At 40.8% G+C, this 12,188-nt stretch overlaps 1 protein-coding gene across 1 annotated transcript in view; it reads right to left on the reverse strand.

Annotated features, from left to right (window-relative positions):
* Positions 1 to 6,760: 6,760 nt before the first annotated feature.
* CYP24A1 (cytochrome P450 family 24 subfamily A member 1) overlaps positions 6,761 to 12,188 on the reverse strand; it is a 17,153-nt gene continuing 11,725 nt past the window's right edge. The window contains exons 5-9 of the mRNA XM_019640924.1: positions 11,551 to 11,717; positions 10,664 to 10,742; positions 9,983 to 10,180; positions 9,765 to 9,885; positions 6,761 to 8,127 (exon numbers count right to left, since the gene is read on the reverse strand). Of these exons, the coding sequence (XP_019496469.1) occupies positions 9,775 to 9,885; positions 9,983 to 10,180; positions 10,664 to 10,742; positions 11,551 to 11,717 (555 nt within the window). The 3' untranslated portion in view covers positions 6,761 to 8,127; positions 9,765 to 9,774. The remainder of the gene's footprint in view (positions 8,128 to 9,764; positions 9,886 to 9,982; positions 10,181 to 10,663; positions 10,743 to 11,550; positions 11,718 to 12,188) is intronic.

Consider the following 12,188-nt stretch of genomic DNA (forward strand, 5'->3'; position numbering starts at 1 on the left):
TATTGACATTTTAACTATATTAATTCTTCCTATCCATGAACATGGTATGTATTTCCATTTATTTGTATCTTCTTTGATTTCTCTCTTCAGTGTCTTATAAATTTCCGGGTACAGGTCTTTTACTTCTTTGGTTAAATTTATTCCTAGATATTTTATTGTTTTTGAAGCAATTGTAAAAGAGATTGACTTCCTGATTTCTTCTTCTGATAGTTTATTATTGGTGTGTACAAATGCAATTGATTTCTGAATATTAATTTTTGTATCCTGCTGACTTACTAAATTCATTTATCAGTTCTAACAGTTTTTGGTGGAGTCTTGGGATTCTCTCTATATAGTATCATATCTGCATATAATGACAATTTTACTTCCTCCTTTCCAATTTGGATGCCTTTTATGTGATTTTCTTGCTTCATTGCTGTGGCCAGAACTTCCAGAACTATGTTGAATAGAAGTGGTGAAAGTGGGCAGCCTTGTCTTGTTCCTGATCTAAAGGGGAAAGCTTTTAGCCTTTCCCCATTGAGTACGATGTTTGCTGTGGGTTTATCATATATGGCCTTTATTATGTTGAGATATGATCCCTTTATTCCCACTTTGCTAAGAGTTTTTATCATAAATGGCTGCTAGATTTTGTCAAATGCTTTTTCTGCATCTATTTATATGATCATATGATTTTTATTTTTCATTTTGTTAATGTGATGTATTATGTTAATTGATTTGTGGATAGTAAACCAACTTTGCATACCAGGAATGAATCCTACCTGCTCGTGGTGTATGACCTTTTTAATGTGATGCTGAATTTTGTTTGCTATTATTTTGTTGAGGATTTTTGCACCTATGTTCATTAGGGATATCAGCCTGTAGTTCTCTTTTTTTGTAATATCTTTGTCTGATTTGGGGATCAGAGTAATAGTGGCCTCATAAAATGTGCTTGGGAACCTTCCCTCCTTCTGTATTATTTGGAATAGTTTGAGGAGAATAGGTATTAATTTTTTTTTAATGTTTTGTAAAATTCACCTGTGAAGCCATCTGGTCCAGGAGTTTTGTTTGTTGGAAGCTTGTTGATTACTGATTCAATTTCTTTGGCAGTAATCAGTCTGGTCAGAGCTTCTGTTTCTTCTTGGTTCGGACTTGGTAGATTGTATGCTTCTAGAAATTTATCCATTTCTTCCAGATTGTCAAATTCGGTGGCATATAGTTGCTTGTAGTATTATCTTAAAATTTTCTGTATTTCTGTGGTATCTGTTGTTACTTCTCCACTTTCATTTCTGATTTTATTATTCAGATCTTCTCTCTCTCTTTTCTTGGTGAGTCTAGCTAAGGGTTTGGCAATTTTGTCTATCTTCTCAGAAAACCAGCTCTTGGTTTCATTGATCTTTTGTATTGTTGTTTTGGTCTCTATTTCATGTATTTCTGCTCTGATCTCTATTATATTTTTTCCTTGTACTCCTTTTGGGCTTGTTTTGCTGTTCTTTTTCCAGGTGTAAAGATAGTCTGTTGACTTGAGATTGTTCTTGTTTCTTTAGATAGGCCTGCATTGCTATGAATTTTCCTCTTAGGACTGCTTTTGCTGCATCCCATAGATTTTGGGTTGTGGTGTTTTTATTTTTGTTTGTCTTAAGATAGCTTTTGATTTCCTCCTTGATATCATTTCTGACCCACTCGCTATTTAGTAGCATGTTATTCAGCCTACATGTATTTGTGTGTTTTCCAGGTTTCTTCTTATAATTGATTTCTAGTTTCATAGCACTCTGGTCAGAGAAGACGCCTGATATGATTTCAATCTTCTTAAATTTATCGAGACTTGTTCTGTGGTCTAACATGTGGTCTATCTTGGAAAATGTTCCATGTGCACTTGAGAAGAATGTATAGTCTGTTGCTTTGGGGTGAAATCCTCTAAAAATATTGATTATATCCAGCTGGTCTAACGTGTCATTTAATGCCGCTGTTTCTGTGTTGATTTTCTGTCTGAAGGATATGTCCATTGGTGACAACAGGGTGTTGAAGTCCCCTACTACAATAGTGTTACTGTCATCTCTGTCTTTGTGTTGGTCAATCTCTGTTTTATATATTTAGGAGCTCCTATGTTGGGTGCATAGATGTTTACTAGGGTTATGTCCTCTCGTTGAATCGTTCCCTTTATTATTATGTAGTGCCCTTCTTTGTCTTTTATTGTAATTTTCATTTTAAAGTCTATTTTGTCTGAAATAAGTATTGCTACTACAGATTTTTTCTCATTTCCATTTGCATGAAATATCTTATTCCATCCCCTTTACTTTCAGTCTATGTGTGCCTTTTGATCTGAGATGAGTCTCTTGTAAACAGCATATGCATGGGTCCTGTTTTTTTATCCACTCAGCCACTCTACATCTTTTGATTGGAGCATTTAATCCATTCACATTTAAAGTGATTATTGATAGGTGCATATTTGTTATCATTTTGTTATTTGTATTTCTGATCTTCCTGGGTTAGCTTGTTTTCACCTTTCTTCTGTTTAAAAAAAGCCCATTTAGCATTTACTGCAATGCTGGCTTGGTGGTAATGAATGCCTTAAGTTTATTCTTTTTCTGAGAAGCTCTTTATCTCTCCTTCAATTTTAAGTGATAGCCGTGCTGGGTAGAGCAATCTTGGTTGTAAGCCTTTATTTTGTGTCACTTTGAATATTTCCTGCCACTCCCTTCTCGCCTGCAGAGTTTGTGTAGAAAAGTCAGCTGTTAGTCTTATAGGAGTTCCTTTGTATGTAACCTGCTGTCTTTTTCTTGCTGCTTTTAGGATCCTGTCTTTGTCTTTAAGCTTTGCCATTTTTACTATGATGAGTCTTGGTGTGGACCTGTTTGGGTTCAGCTTGTTTGGAACTCTCTGCACTTCCTGGGCTTGTATGTCGATTTCCTTCACCAGGGTAGGGAAGTTCTCAGTCATTATTTCTTCAAATACATTCTCGATTCCTTGATTCTTCTCTTCTCCTTCTGGTATTCCTATGATGCGAATGTTGTTGTGCTTGATGTTGTCCCATAGGTCTCTTAAAGTATTTTCATTGTTTTTCATTCTTTTTTCTTTTTGTTGTTCCAACTGGGTGATTTCTGCTATTTTGTCTTCTAAATCACTGATCCGATCCTCTGCTTCATCTAATCTACTGGTGATTCCTTTGAGCGTGTTCTTCATTTCAGTTATTGTATTCTTTAGTTCTAACTGGGTGTTTTTTATGATTTCTGTATCCTTTTTTATGTTCTCACTAAGTTCCTTAAACATTCTTATCATCAGTGTTCTAAACTCTGTCTTTGAAAGGTTGGATACCTCTGTTTCATTTAGTTCCATTTCTTGAGGTTTCTTCTGATCTTTTACTTGGGACATGTTTCTTTGTTTCTTCATTCTGGCTGTTGCTCTGTGATTGCTTCGATGTATTAGATAGATCACCTAGAAAAAAAAAAGGAAAAAAAAAGAAGAAGAAGAAAAAAAAGGGGAGGCTCTCCGCCCCTTTAAATGCAGACCACTTGATCAGCAATAGAGAGACTCTGGGCGACTCAACACCAGCTGTTGCAGGGAAGGGCTCAACGCATCATGGGCCGGCCTCCCTCTTAGGCTTGCAGTGAGCTTCCCGCAATTAGCTGCTGTGTGCTCTGGAACTGTTCTCATCACCAAAAATCCTCACAGGTTGTTGCGAACTGTCTGCTGCTGCAAAAAACCCTCCATAGCTTGCGGAGGTGGGGGCCAAGCATCAAAGGCTCAGGGTGCCCCTGTCAACACAGCTCTAGGTGGGTGGGGCAGCCCCCAAGGCACCACAGGATGTGGTCAGTGGCCCCCACCAAGTCAGAGCAGCATGCACTCCTGCACTGGCAACCAGCCTGCACAAACTCGCCAGGAAAGCCCTGGCCGGATCACGCAGGCACACAGCTCATGGCCCAACACTCACAGGAAAACTCCTAGTCTCAGCCTGTCCCAATCGGCTGCTCATGGATCAGGCCGAACAGCCCGACAGCCAATCACCAGCTTGGCAACTCTGCACACGCAGTGCGGAGAGCGGGGACCGAGGAGGCTTGCACGCTCCCGTGTCTCAATGAGCAGCCTGTTGGAGCTGGAGTGCTCCCGCCAGGCGTTTTCCTGGATACACAGCCTCAACTCTTAATATAAATTTGGACATCCAGACCTCTTTCTCCCCATCACTTCACCTTGCTGCTGTGCGTGGGCAGAAAGCACCTCACACTCATTTTCATTAAAGCCAAATGAATTTGGGAGGAAAAAGTGTCCGCTAGTGTAAATCTTAATTAATTTTAAAGCATTGGTACTTGGGAGTTGATGCTACTCAGATGGCCCTGAATGGTATCCTGATGATTAAGTGTTCAGCAAATAGGTTTTTGCTGATAAAGGGAGGTTTGCAGGACAAAACAATCATGAACAGCAATAAGCGATTAAGTCATTTGGATCAACGTCCAATCCAGGAGATTAGAGAAAGCTCAACAAATGTAGTTGAGTCATAAATGGAGCCTGGGCTTTCTCCCAGAGTCGTTCCCTAGGCTTCTACTACAGTAAATCCTTGCAATGGATGAATTAGCCACGAATAGTAGGGAGAAGACCAAGGGCTGTGGATTCTGGGGGACGGGGGTTTGAGTCTAACTCTCTGCTTGCTGCATTTCCCTGAGTGAGATATTTGACTTCTCCAAGCCCATTAAAACATGGTAAGGTTCCCAGGTCCCTGGCAAGGCTGTGTGAGGAGTGGTTGAATCAAAGTACTAGAAGGGGCCGAACAACTGGTGCCATAGCTTAGCCAAGTGGATGCTTAAAGTGAACCATCACGGTTGTTGCGAGAGGCAAGTGACCTAAGATATTTGAAGGTAGGCTTGACTCGTGGAAGAACGCAGGAGAAAAAAAGTCTACATATGTCAGATATACTTTACTATGCATTATATGATTATATTTTATATTTCTGTTATATATCTTATATATACATACATACATACATATATATTATTACATATATATATTAAACTTCATAATTTTAATAATATAGTCATGTTACATATCACTTCATATATATCCTTCAATCCTCAGAAGATATCTATATGTTATCATCTGCCTTAGAAAGGAGTATACCTTGCTCTCTCTGGTGATGGGACAGGCAGAGGAGGGACTGAGCCCTTGATGGATGGTAGGCAGTGAGAGGTAGCAGCCAGTGCTAAAGGTTGCTGCAAACATTACCAAGAAGGGCAATTAGATGAAGAGAAATATTTACTGACAGCCTGTTATGAGCAACAAGCATGTTCTCATCCTCATCAAACCTACACACGTGTGTGTGTGTGTGTGTGTGTGTGTGTGTGTAGTATCAGTCACATAATCACACAAGTGGAGTCAACGTGCCACCATGGGGAGGGACATGATATGGAGGAAGGGCACTGGTCCTGGAGTCAACCCACCTGAACTGGAATCCTGGCTTTTCTCCGTGCTGTCCAGTGATCCTGGGCAGGTGAGTGACCCTCCCTGTTTCCTCAGGTGTGAAGTGGGGAGAATCATAACACCCAGTGTATAAGGGGTGGTGAGGATTCATGAGTCAGGGAGTATCAAGTGCTCACAAGAACATCTGGGGCAAAGCAGTCAATAAATATTAGTTATTATCGTTATGATTACAGCTCTGTGGGTCAATGTCCACTCTGGGTGACCTGCTCAGGGAAGCGAGTGGTAGCTGGTGTTGTTGTCACTCCACCCTCTACCTGCTGGGGTGCCCTCCCCCCAGATTCTGCCTGCTTCGTTCCCACTGGCTAGCACCTGTTGCCTTCCTCACAGACCCCCATGGGCCGCTGTAGCCACTTCGCGTGGACACAGAAAGTGCTAGAGGTAGCTGGGAGTTTGCATCCCTACAGTGCAGCTTGAGACTTTGCCATGAGGAGAGAAAACTGTGCTGTAATGTACACTCCAGAGCTCCCCCGGGATCAGGCTGAGTCTGGAACGTACCCAAAATCGCACCCTCCTTTGACTCCTTTCCTTCCCTCTCTTGCTGCCCTCACCCCCTCACAGGTCTCCCGGGGAATCAGGTCCTTAATGAACCCTGGTCCCAGGGTCAGCCTCTGGGGATCCCCGTCATCCAGGAAGACTTCCTCTAAGAAGCTTGCGGTGGGCTGAGTGGTGCAGAGGAGGCGAGGGAGGGGTAAAGAGTGTGCCAGGAGGGAGGGCTGCAGGTGCCAACACTCGATTTAAGGAATCGAGGGAACTGGCAGAAGGCAGTGTGGCTGGAATCCAGAGGCACTCAGGGCATGGGTGATGTGGGCTGGGGTCAGTGAGGCCATACTTTACAGGACAATGAAGTTCATCTTAAATAATTGTCTCTTTATATAAGAGCAATGGTAAGTCACAGAAGCCAGAATGAGACACCAGCAGGTCTGGGTTTTGAAAAGGCCCATATGTCAGGTGTACGAAGAACACACTGGGGGACACATAAGATGGAGACCAGCTGGGAGTTTCTACCATGTCCCAGGTGGTAAACATAGAAGTAAACGGACTTGGACAATATTTAAGCAGCAACAACATAAAAGGAAAATTATTTTGCCATTCAAATGATTGCTTCCTGTAAAAGTGCTATTGAAGTCCGGATTTTTGTAAAGGTAGATTTCATGATACAGAGCTCGTAAACTGGCCACAGGAGAACATTTTCCCACTAAGACAAAATTTGAATTTTTAAATGTTGTTGCAACAAATGCAGTGAAGAGGAAACATCTGTCAAATATTTAAAAACCTTTATTCTTACTTTCAGAGAATTCACAAAAGTTAGGCAGTTGAAATCGGACAACACATAGATTTATAATTCTAAAAATAATTTCACAGTGAGAAGAAAGCATATACTCATTTTAGCAATATGTACATATTTATTCAAATATAAAGCTATAAATGTATACTTCTGAAATATTCTAAAAATATAACCTATAAAGCAAACTATCAAATATATAGGAATATAGAGTATGCTCTTAGGAAAAATAGTAGTAAAAAATGTGTGTAAATAAACTATATGTAAACACAATGTTTCAAGAAAGTTTTATAAATCTCTATGCATTTTCCATTTATGAAATCACATCTCCCCAAGGAGTTTAAGTCACATATCACGAGTTATATGGTTAATCTATAATGTATGCACACTTCACTACTGTTCTATTTTATAGATGGGAAAATTAAGGTGTGGAAAGTCACTGAATATTTTTAAGCTGTGACTAAACTTTAGAATATTGCCCTAAACCAGAGATCCTAAGTTGAATAGCATATGTATTTTAAAAAATGACTTAAGCAAATTGCCATTAGAATACACACACATAAACATACAATTTAAAAACTGTTGGTCCACTCCTTAATGCCTAGAGGAAATACGTGAACTAAATAAAGACTTTCTGGGTCCTTTCACAAAATGATGCCACAGTAAATGATTGAGGTATTCTTAGATAAGAGGTTTTGACTTCATTAAAGGACTTCTTAAAATAGAGGTATTCTTTATTTTCCCAATAATGTTTCTATTTCAAAGCAGGAAAAATGCAACATCATAGAGACCTGATAACTTTTACCTGACAACATTTAGCTTTGCTTACATTATTACGCAAGTCTTTTTCCAAATATTACATTAAACAGAGTTAAAATAAATGGATTGTTGATGTTACTACTGCGAGCTCCAGACAATGTAGCTACAGTGGGTCTTTCATTGTGAAATAAATAGAAACTTACTTTTGAGAAGTAAAGATTCAAGCAGTGAATTTGGTAGGGGAGGGACAGAAACATCCAGTGATTTTTACCTGACTGACTGACAAGCGCCCAGCCTCCCTGTCATGTCATGGAAAATGCAAGAGGAAACAAGATCACAGGTAGCTCTGTGTAAGTCAGGACGGTGCTGACATCGGTTAAGTGGAAGCTAGCATTGTACCCTGCAGAGTGCCTTGTATTCCAACAGATACAGTCTTAATAAATACCATTATCTATACAGACAGTACCACGTCTGGGATGATTGTACAGAAGACAGAGTATAAACACCTGTGCCTCAGTGTCCTTCAGGTGCTGTTTCATGCTAGGGCTTTTAAAGTTTGCGTTCGAGTAATGCAGAAGCCATAGCACCATTCCTGCAGGGAGGATAAAAACCGTTGCTCCAGGTCTTGGTAGGAAAAAAATCTGGAAAATAAAGTATATCCCGATTATATACAATTAAATGAGAGGAATTCTTAGCAAAAATAAATGCTGAAACCAAAATTTGCCATGGGCTCTTGCCAATGGTGTGATTCGCCACCATAAATGTGTGTGCTGTCCTGGCTGAACGCTGGGTGTTTCAAAATGAAGCTAGAATTCCTTCATCGTCCTCCTTGATTCAATGCTGTTGGGATGCTGAGAATTTGACCAATTGCCTAGTGGTACCAGACAGTTGAGGAGGAATTCATTTAGGCCTCATTCAAAAATTTTATCTGTAAACTGCATGTTTGCCTAAATAACCACTTATCCACAAATGCCCCTTAATTTGCAGTTAGCAAATAGTAACTAGTTCACTCTAGGCAAATTCTAGGAGATGCTGTTGAAAGCACAGCATGATTGAAACTGAGTTTGAATACTGACATGTAATTCTATAAAGCCGTGCGTTGGGAATGCCATGTTTCCATATAAGATGATATTAGAGGTATCTCTGGGTAACATTTTATCACTTCGATAATTAACAGTGGGTGGTATACTGCAGGAAAAGTATTACCTTGTATTTAATACAGGCTAGGATTATATATATTAAACATATACACTTATATGCCAGGGGTATGTAAACAAAGACCCTGTGGCCAAATAGGACACACCACCTGTTTTTATAAATAAAGTTTTATTGGAACTCAGCCTTAGAAGGCAGAATAATGGCCCTCCCAAAATATCCATGCCCTAATTCCCGGAACCTGTGCATCTGTTACTTTAGGGGGCGGAAGGAAATTTGCAGATGTGAGTAAGGTTATGGACTATGAGATTGGGGAGATTATCCTGAATAAATAGCCTGTCGGAGAGATGCGACAGAGAGGAACGCCACTAGCTCTGGCTTTGAAGATGGAGGACGAGGTCCTGAACCAAGGCATGCAGGTGGACTCTGGAGCGGGGAGCACCTCTCAGCTGACAGCGAGAAACGGGGGCCTCAGACCTACACCATAAAAAACTAAATTCTGCCAACATCCCATATTAGCAAGGAAATAGATTCTCCCCAAGAGCCTCCAGAAAGGAACTCAGCCCTGCCCACACCTTGATTTTAGCCTGATTAGAGCTGTGTCAGATTTCTGAACTGTAACTTAATAAATTTGTATTATTTAACCAAGTTTTAGTAATTTGCTTTAGCAATTTGTTATGGCAGCAATAGAAAACTGATACAACAGCCACACCTATTCATTGACAAATTGGCTGAGGCTGCTTTCAAGTTGCCAAGCAGAGTTAAGTGGATGTGATAGAGACCTTACGGCCTGCAGAGCCTAACATATTGGCCAACTGGTCCTTTACAGAAAAAAGTCTGTCCACCCCTGATATGTACAAAAACTGTAACAGCAACTTGCATTTATTGAGCACTTAGTTGGTGCCAGGCTCTGGGCTAAGTATTTAGTAGTCATATCAACTTTCTGGGCAGATACTACTTGGGTCCCCATTTAAAAAATTAAAAAAAAAATGGAGGCAGAATGGTGAAGTAACTGCTCAAGGTCGTCCAGAGAATCAGGGTGAGCAGGGCCTCACACCCAGGTCTGGCTGACTTCCGAGCTCGGCTCACCCCTTTGGTCACACACAACACCCCAGAGGCTCACCTGAGGCCACTTATCGCTGGCAGAAAGCGATGGGGAGCTCCCGGCTGGGTACCAGGAGGCCCAAGTGCAGCATCTCCACGGGCTCGTTGTCCGTGGCCACGACGTCGTACTTGCGGACAATCTGGAACACACATGCACAAAAGAGCACAATTAGCTCTCTGCTCCTGCCTGGCAGAAGAGCACAGAACCCAGCTCCCAAGAGCCAGTCAGGGATTTACCCAGCAAAGAGCCAAGTGGAGCTGGAGCTCCGCTAGCCGGCGACCAATGCACATTCTTTTCCCAACGCCAAACGGCAGATGTGCGAATGGGTTGATCTTCTTTTGCTCTTGAAGCCATCGTTCGGGTCTAAACTGACTTGAATCTTCAAAATTTTCTTCATTGGACCCCAGCACCTGGGTATTCAGCATCAACACTGTCTAAAACCACAGCGAAACACAGAACATTAAAAATAACCAGAAGACATTTGCAGAGCAAAATTTACAACAGCAATCACCTTACAAATGTAAAAGTAACCCATGAATTTATAATAATGATGATTGCCCACATGTATGGAGGGCTTGAAATGTGCCAGGTAGTAAAAAGGTAAAGAACTTCAAAGTTTTGTGTCACATTCTCAGAACCGCCCCATGAGGTCGATTTCAATATGACCCCCGTTTTACAGGTGAGAAAGGTGAGGCTCACAGAGGGTACATAAGTCCCTCAAGGCTTGACTTGAATCCAGGTCTACCGTAACCCTTGTTCCTAATACTATACTTTGCAACATGTCACCTATGCACTACAATCTACATATTTGCAAAACGAATGCTTTCCCTGTAAAAATTTTCAGGGGAATCGGATGAGTATTTGGAAAGTGTGTCTTTCAAAGCTCTGTATGGTGCAAAATGTACAATTCTACTTACTCCTTTGGGTAAAGCATATTCACCCAGAACCATTGCCTTGTCAAGAGTCCTGGTTGTAAATGGCACACTCGGGGTAAGCCTGAAAAAAAAAATCAAAGATGCAAAGGTGGGCACAGACCAGGTTCTAGCTCAGGTGTCGTGGGAATACAGAGTCTACTTAATCAATTGTTACATAAGGTCATGCTCCAAAAGGAAACCCAGTCACAAGTCTTCACAAAGAGGTTTTGTCTCTTTCTTCCCGATATTTCTATCTTGCTTTTATTCCTTATCTTATTGGGTTGGCTAACCCCCTAGAACAAGCCTGCCTAGTAGCTGTTCATAGTGGTTTTCCCATTTCACTCTAGATTGCAAATGGGTATGTTTTTCATGCTTCACCCTAAATCTTGACCTTTGTTCTAGGTTTCTGCTCTCTACCCTTTATGAAGTTAAAGATATTTCCTTCTAATCCTAAGAGGGTGTGAGTTTTGTTTTTCCAGAAAGGGCTTAAAAAGAACTTTCAAAGAACATTTTATACCAGAGGCTCAAAAACAAAGCCGTCTCCATGTCTTATCATATAATACTATGGTTCCCTTGCTGGGCTTTCATCTCAGATCCCTCAGTCATGCCCTGAATTTTAATTAGTGCATTCGGCCGCCCGATATTCATTAGAGCATTATTATTACTGATTTAAACAGGAGGGCATTGACTTTCCAAGATGTAATAGAATTTTCCCAAGTGATTTAGGAAATGAGTAATAGAAAAGGAATACAGTTGTAAGGCTCTTTCTTTGCAGCTGGTAGATGTTTATGAATTACCTGTGGGAGCTGTCTATGGGGGAGACCCCCTACTATGTATTTAAAAGAACAGCTTTCTAACTTATTCGTACAGGCTTAGGCATGTGTCCTTACCGCATAGATTCTTTCAGGCAGGCTTTTAAATATGGCATGTTCCTCAAATCCTCTGCCCGTGGCATCTGAGTCTCAGGCAATACACTCTGAATTTCCTGAAGAAGCTTTTGTTGCACGTGGGGATTACGGGATAAATTGTAGAGAATCCACATTAAGCTGTTCGCTGTCTGAAAAAACAAACGGACCCAAACTTGAATTTCTGCAAACAAGCTGCCTTAAAATTAGTATGAGCTGAGCCAAAGGCAATGCCTCCTACCTCACTCTGCAAATAGGTTAGAGAGGGCTTTTCACATATCCTTATTGGCTGTGCCTTAAACAAATACCATATAGGAAAAGTCAGGTTTGTTTTACTGAAGTTATGAATTAAGGACAGTTTCTTGATTGAGGGAATCAAAATAGAATCCCATAAATAATTTGCTGCATGAGGATACTTAAAATATAGTTTTGTATGAAACTGGTTCGAACACAAAACGAGCACATGTAAAACTGGTGAAGCAAGGTGGGTGGATTGTATCAATGTCAACTTCCGGTTCTGGTAAAGTTTGATTGTTATGCAAGATGTCACCACTGGGGGAAACTGGGTGAAGGATAAAAGGGACCCTTCTATTTTTTTTTTTTAGAACTATGAGCATGTGAAT

The sequence above is a fragment of the Hipposideros armiger genome, unplaced genomic scaffold (genome assembly GCF_001890085.2).
Source record: "Hipposideros armiger isolate ML-2016 unplaced genomic scaffold, ASM189008v1 scaffold_54, whole genome shotgun sequence".
NCBI lineage: Eukaryota > Metazoa > Chordata > Mammalia > Chiroptera > Hipposideridae > Hipposideros > Hipposideros armiger.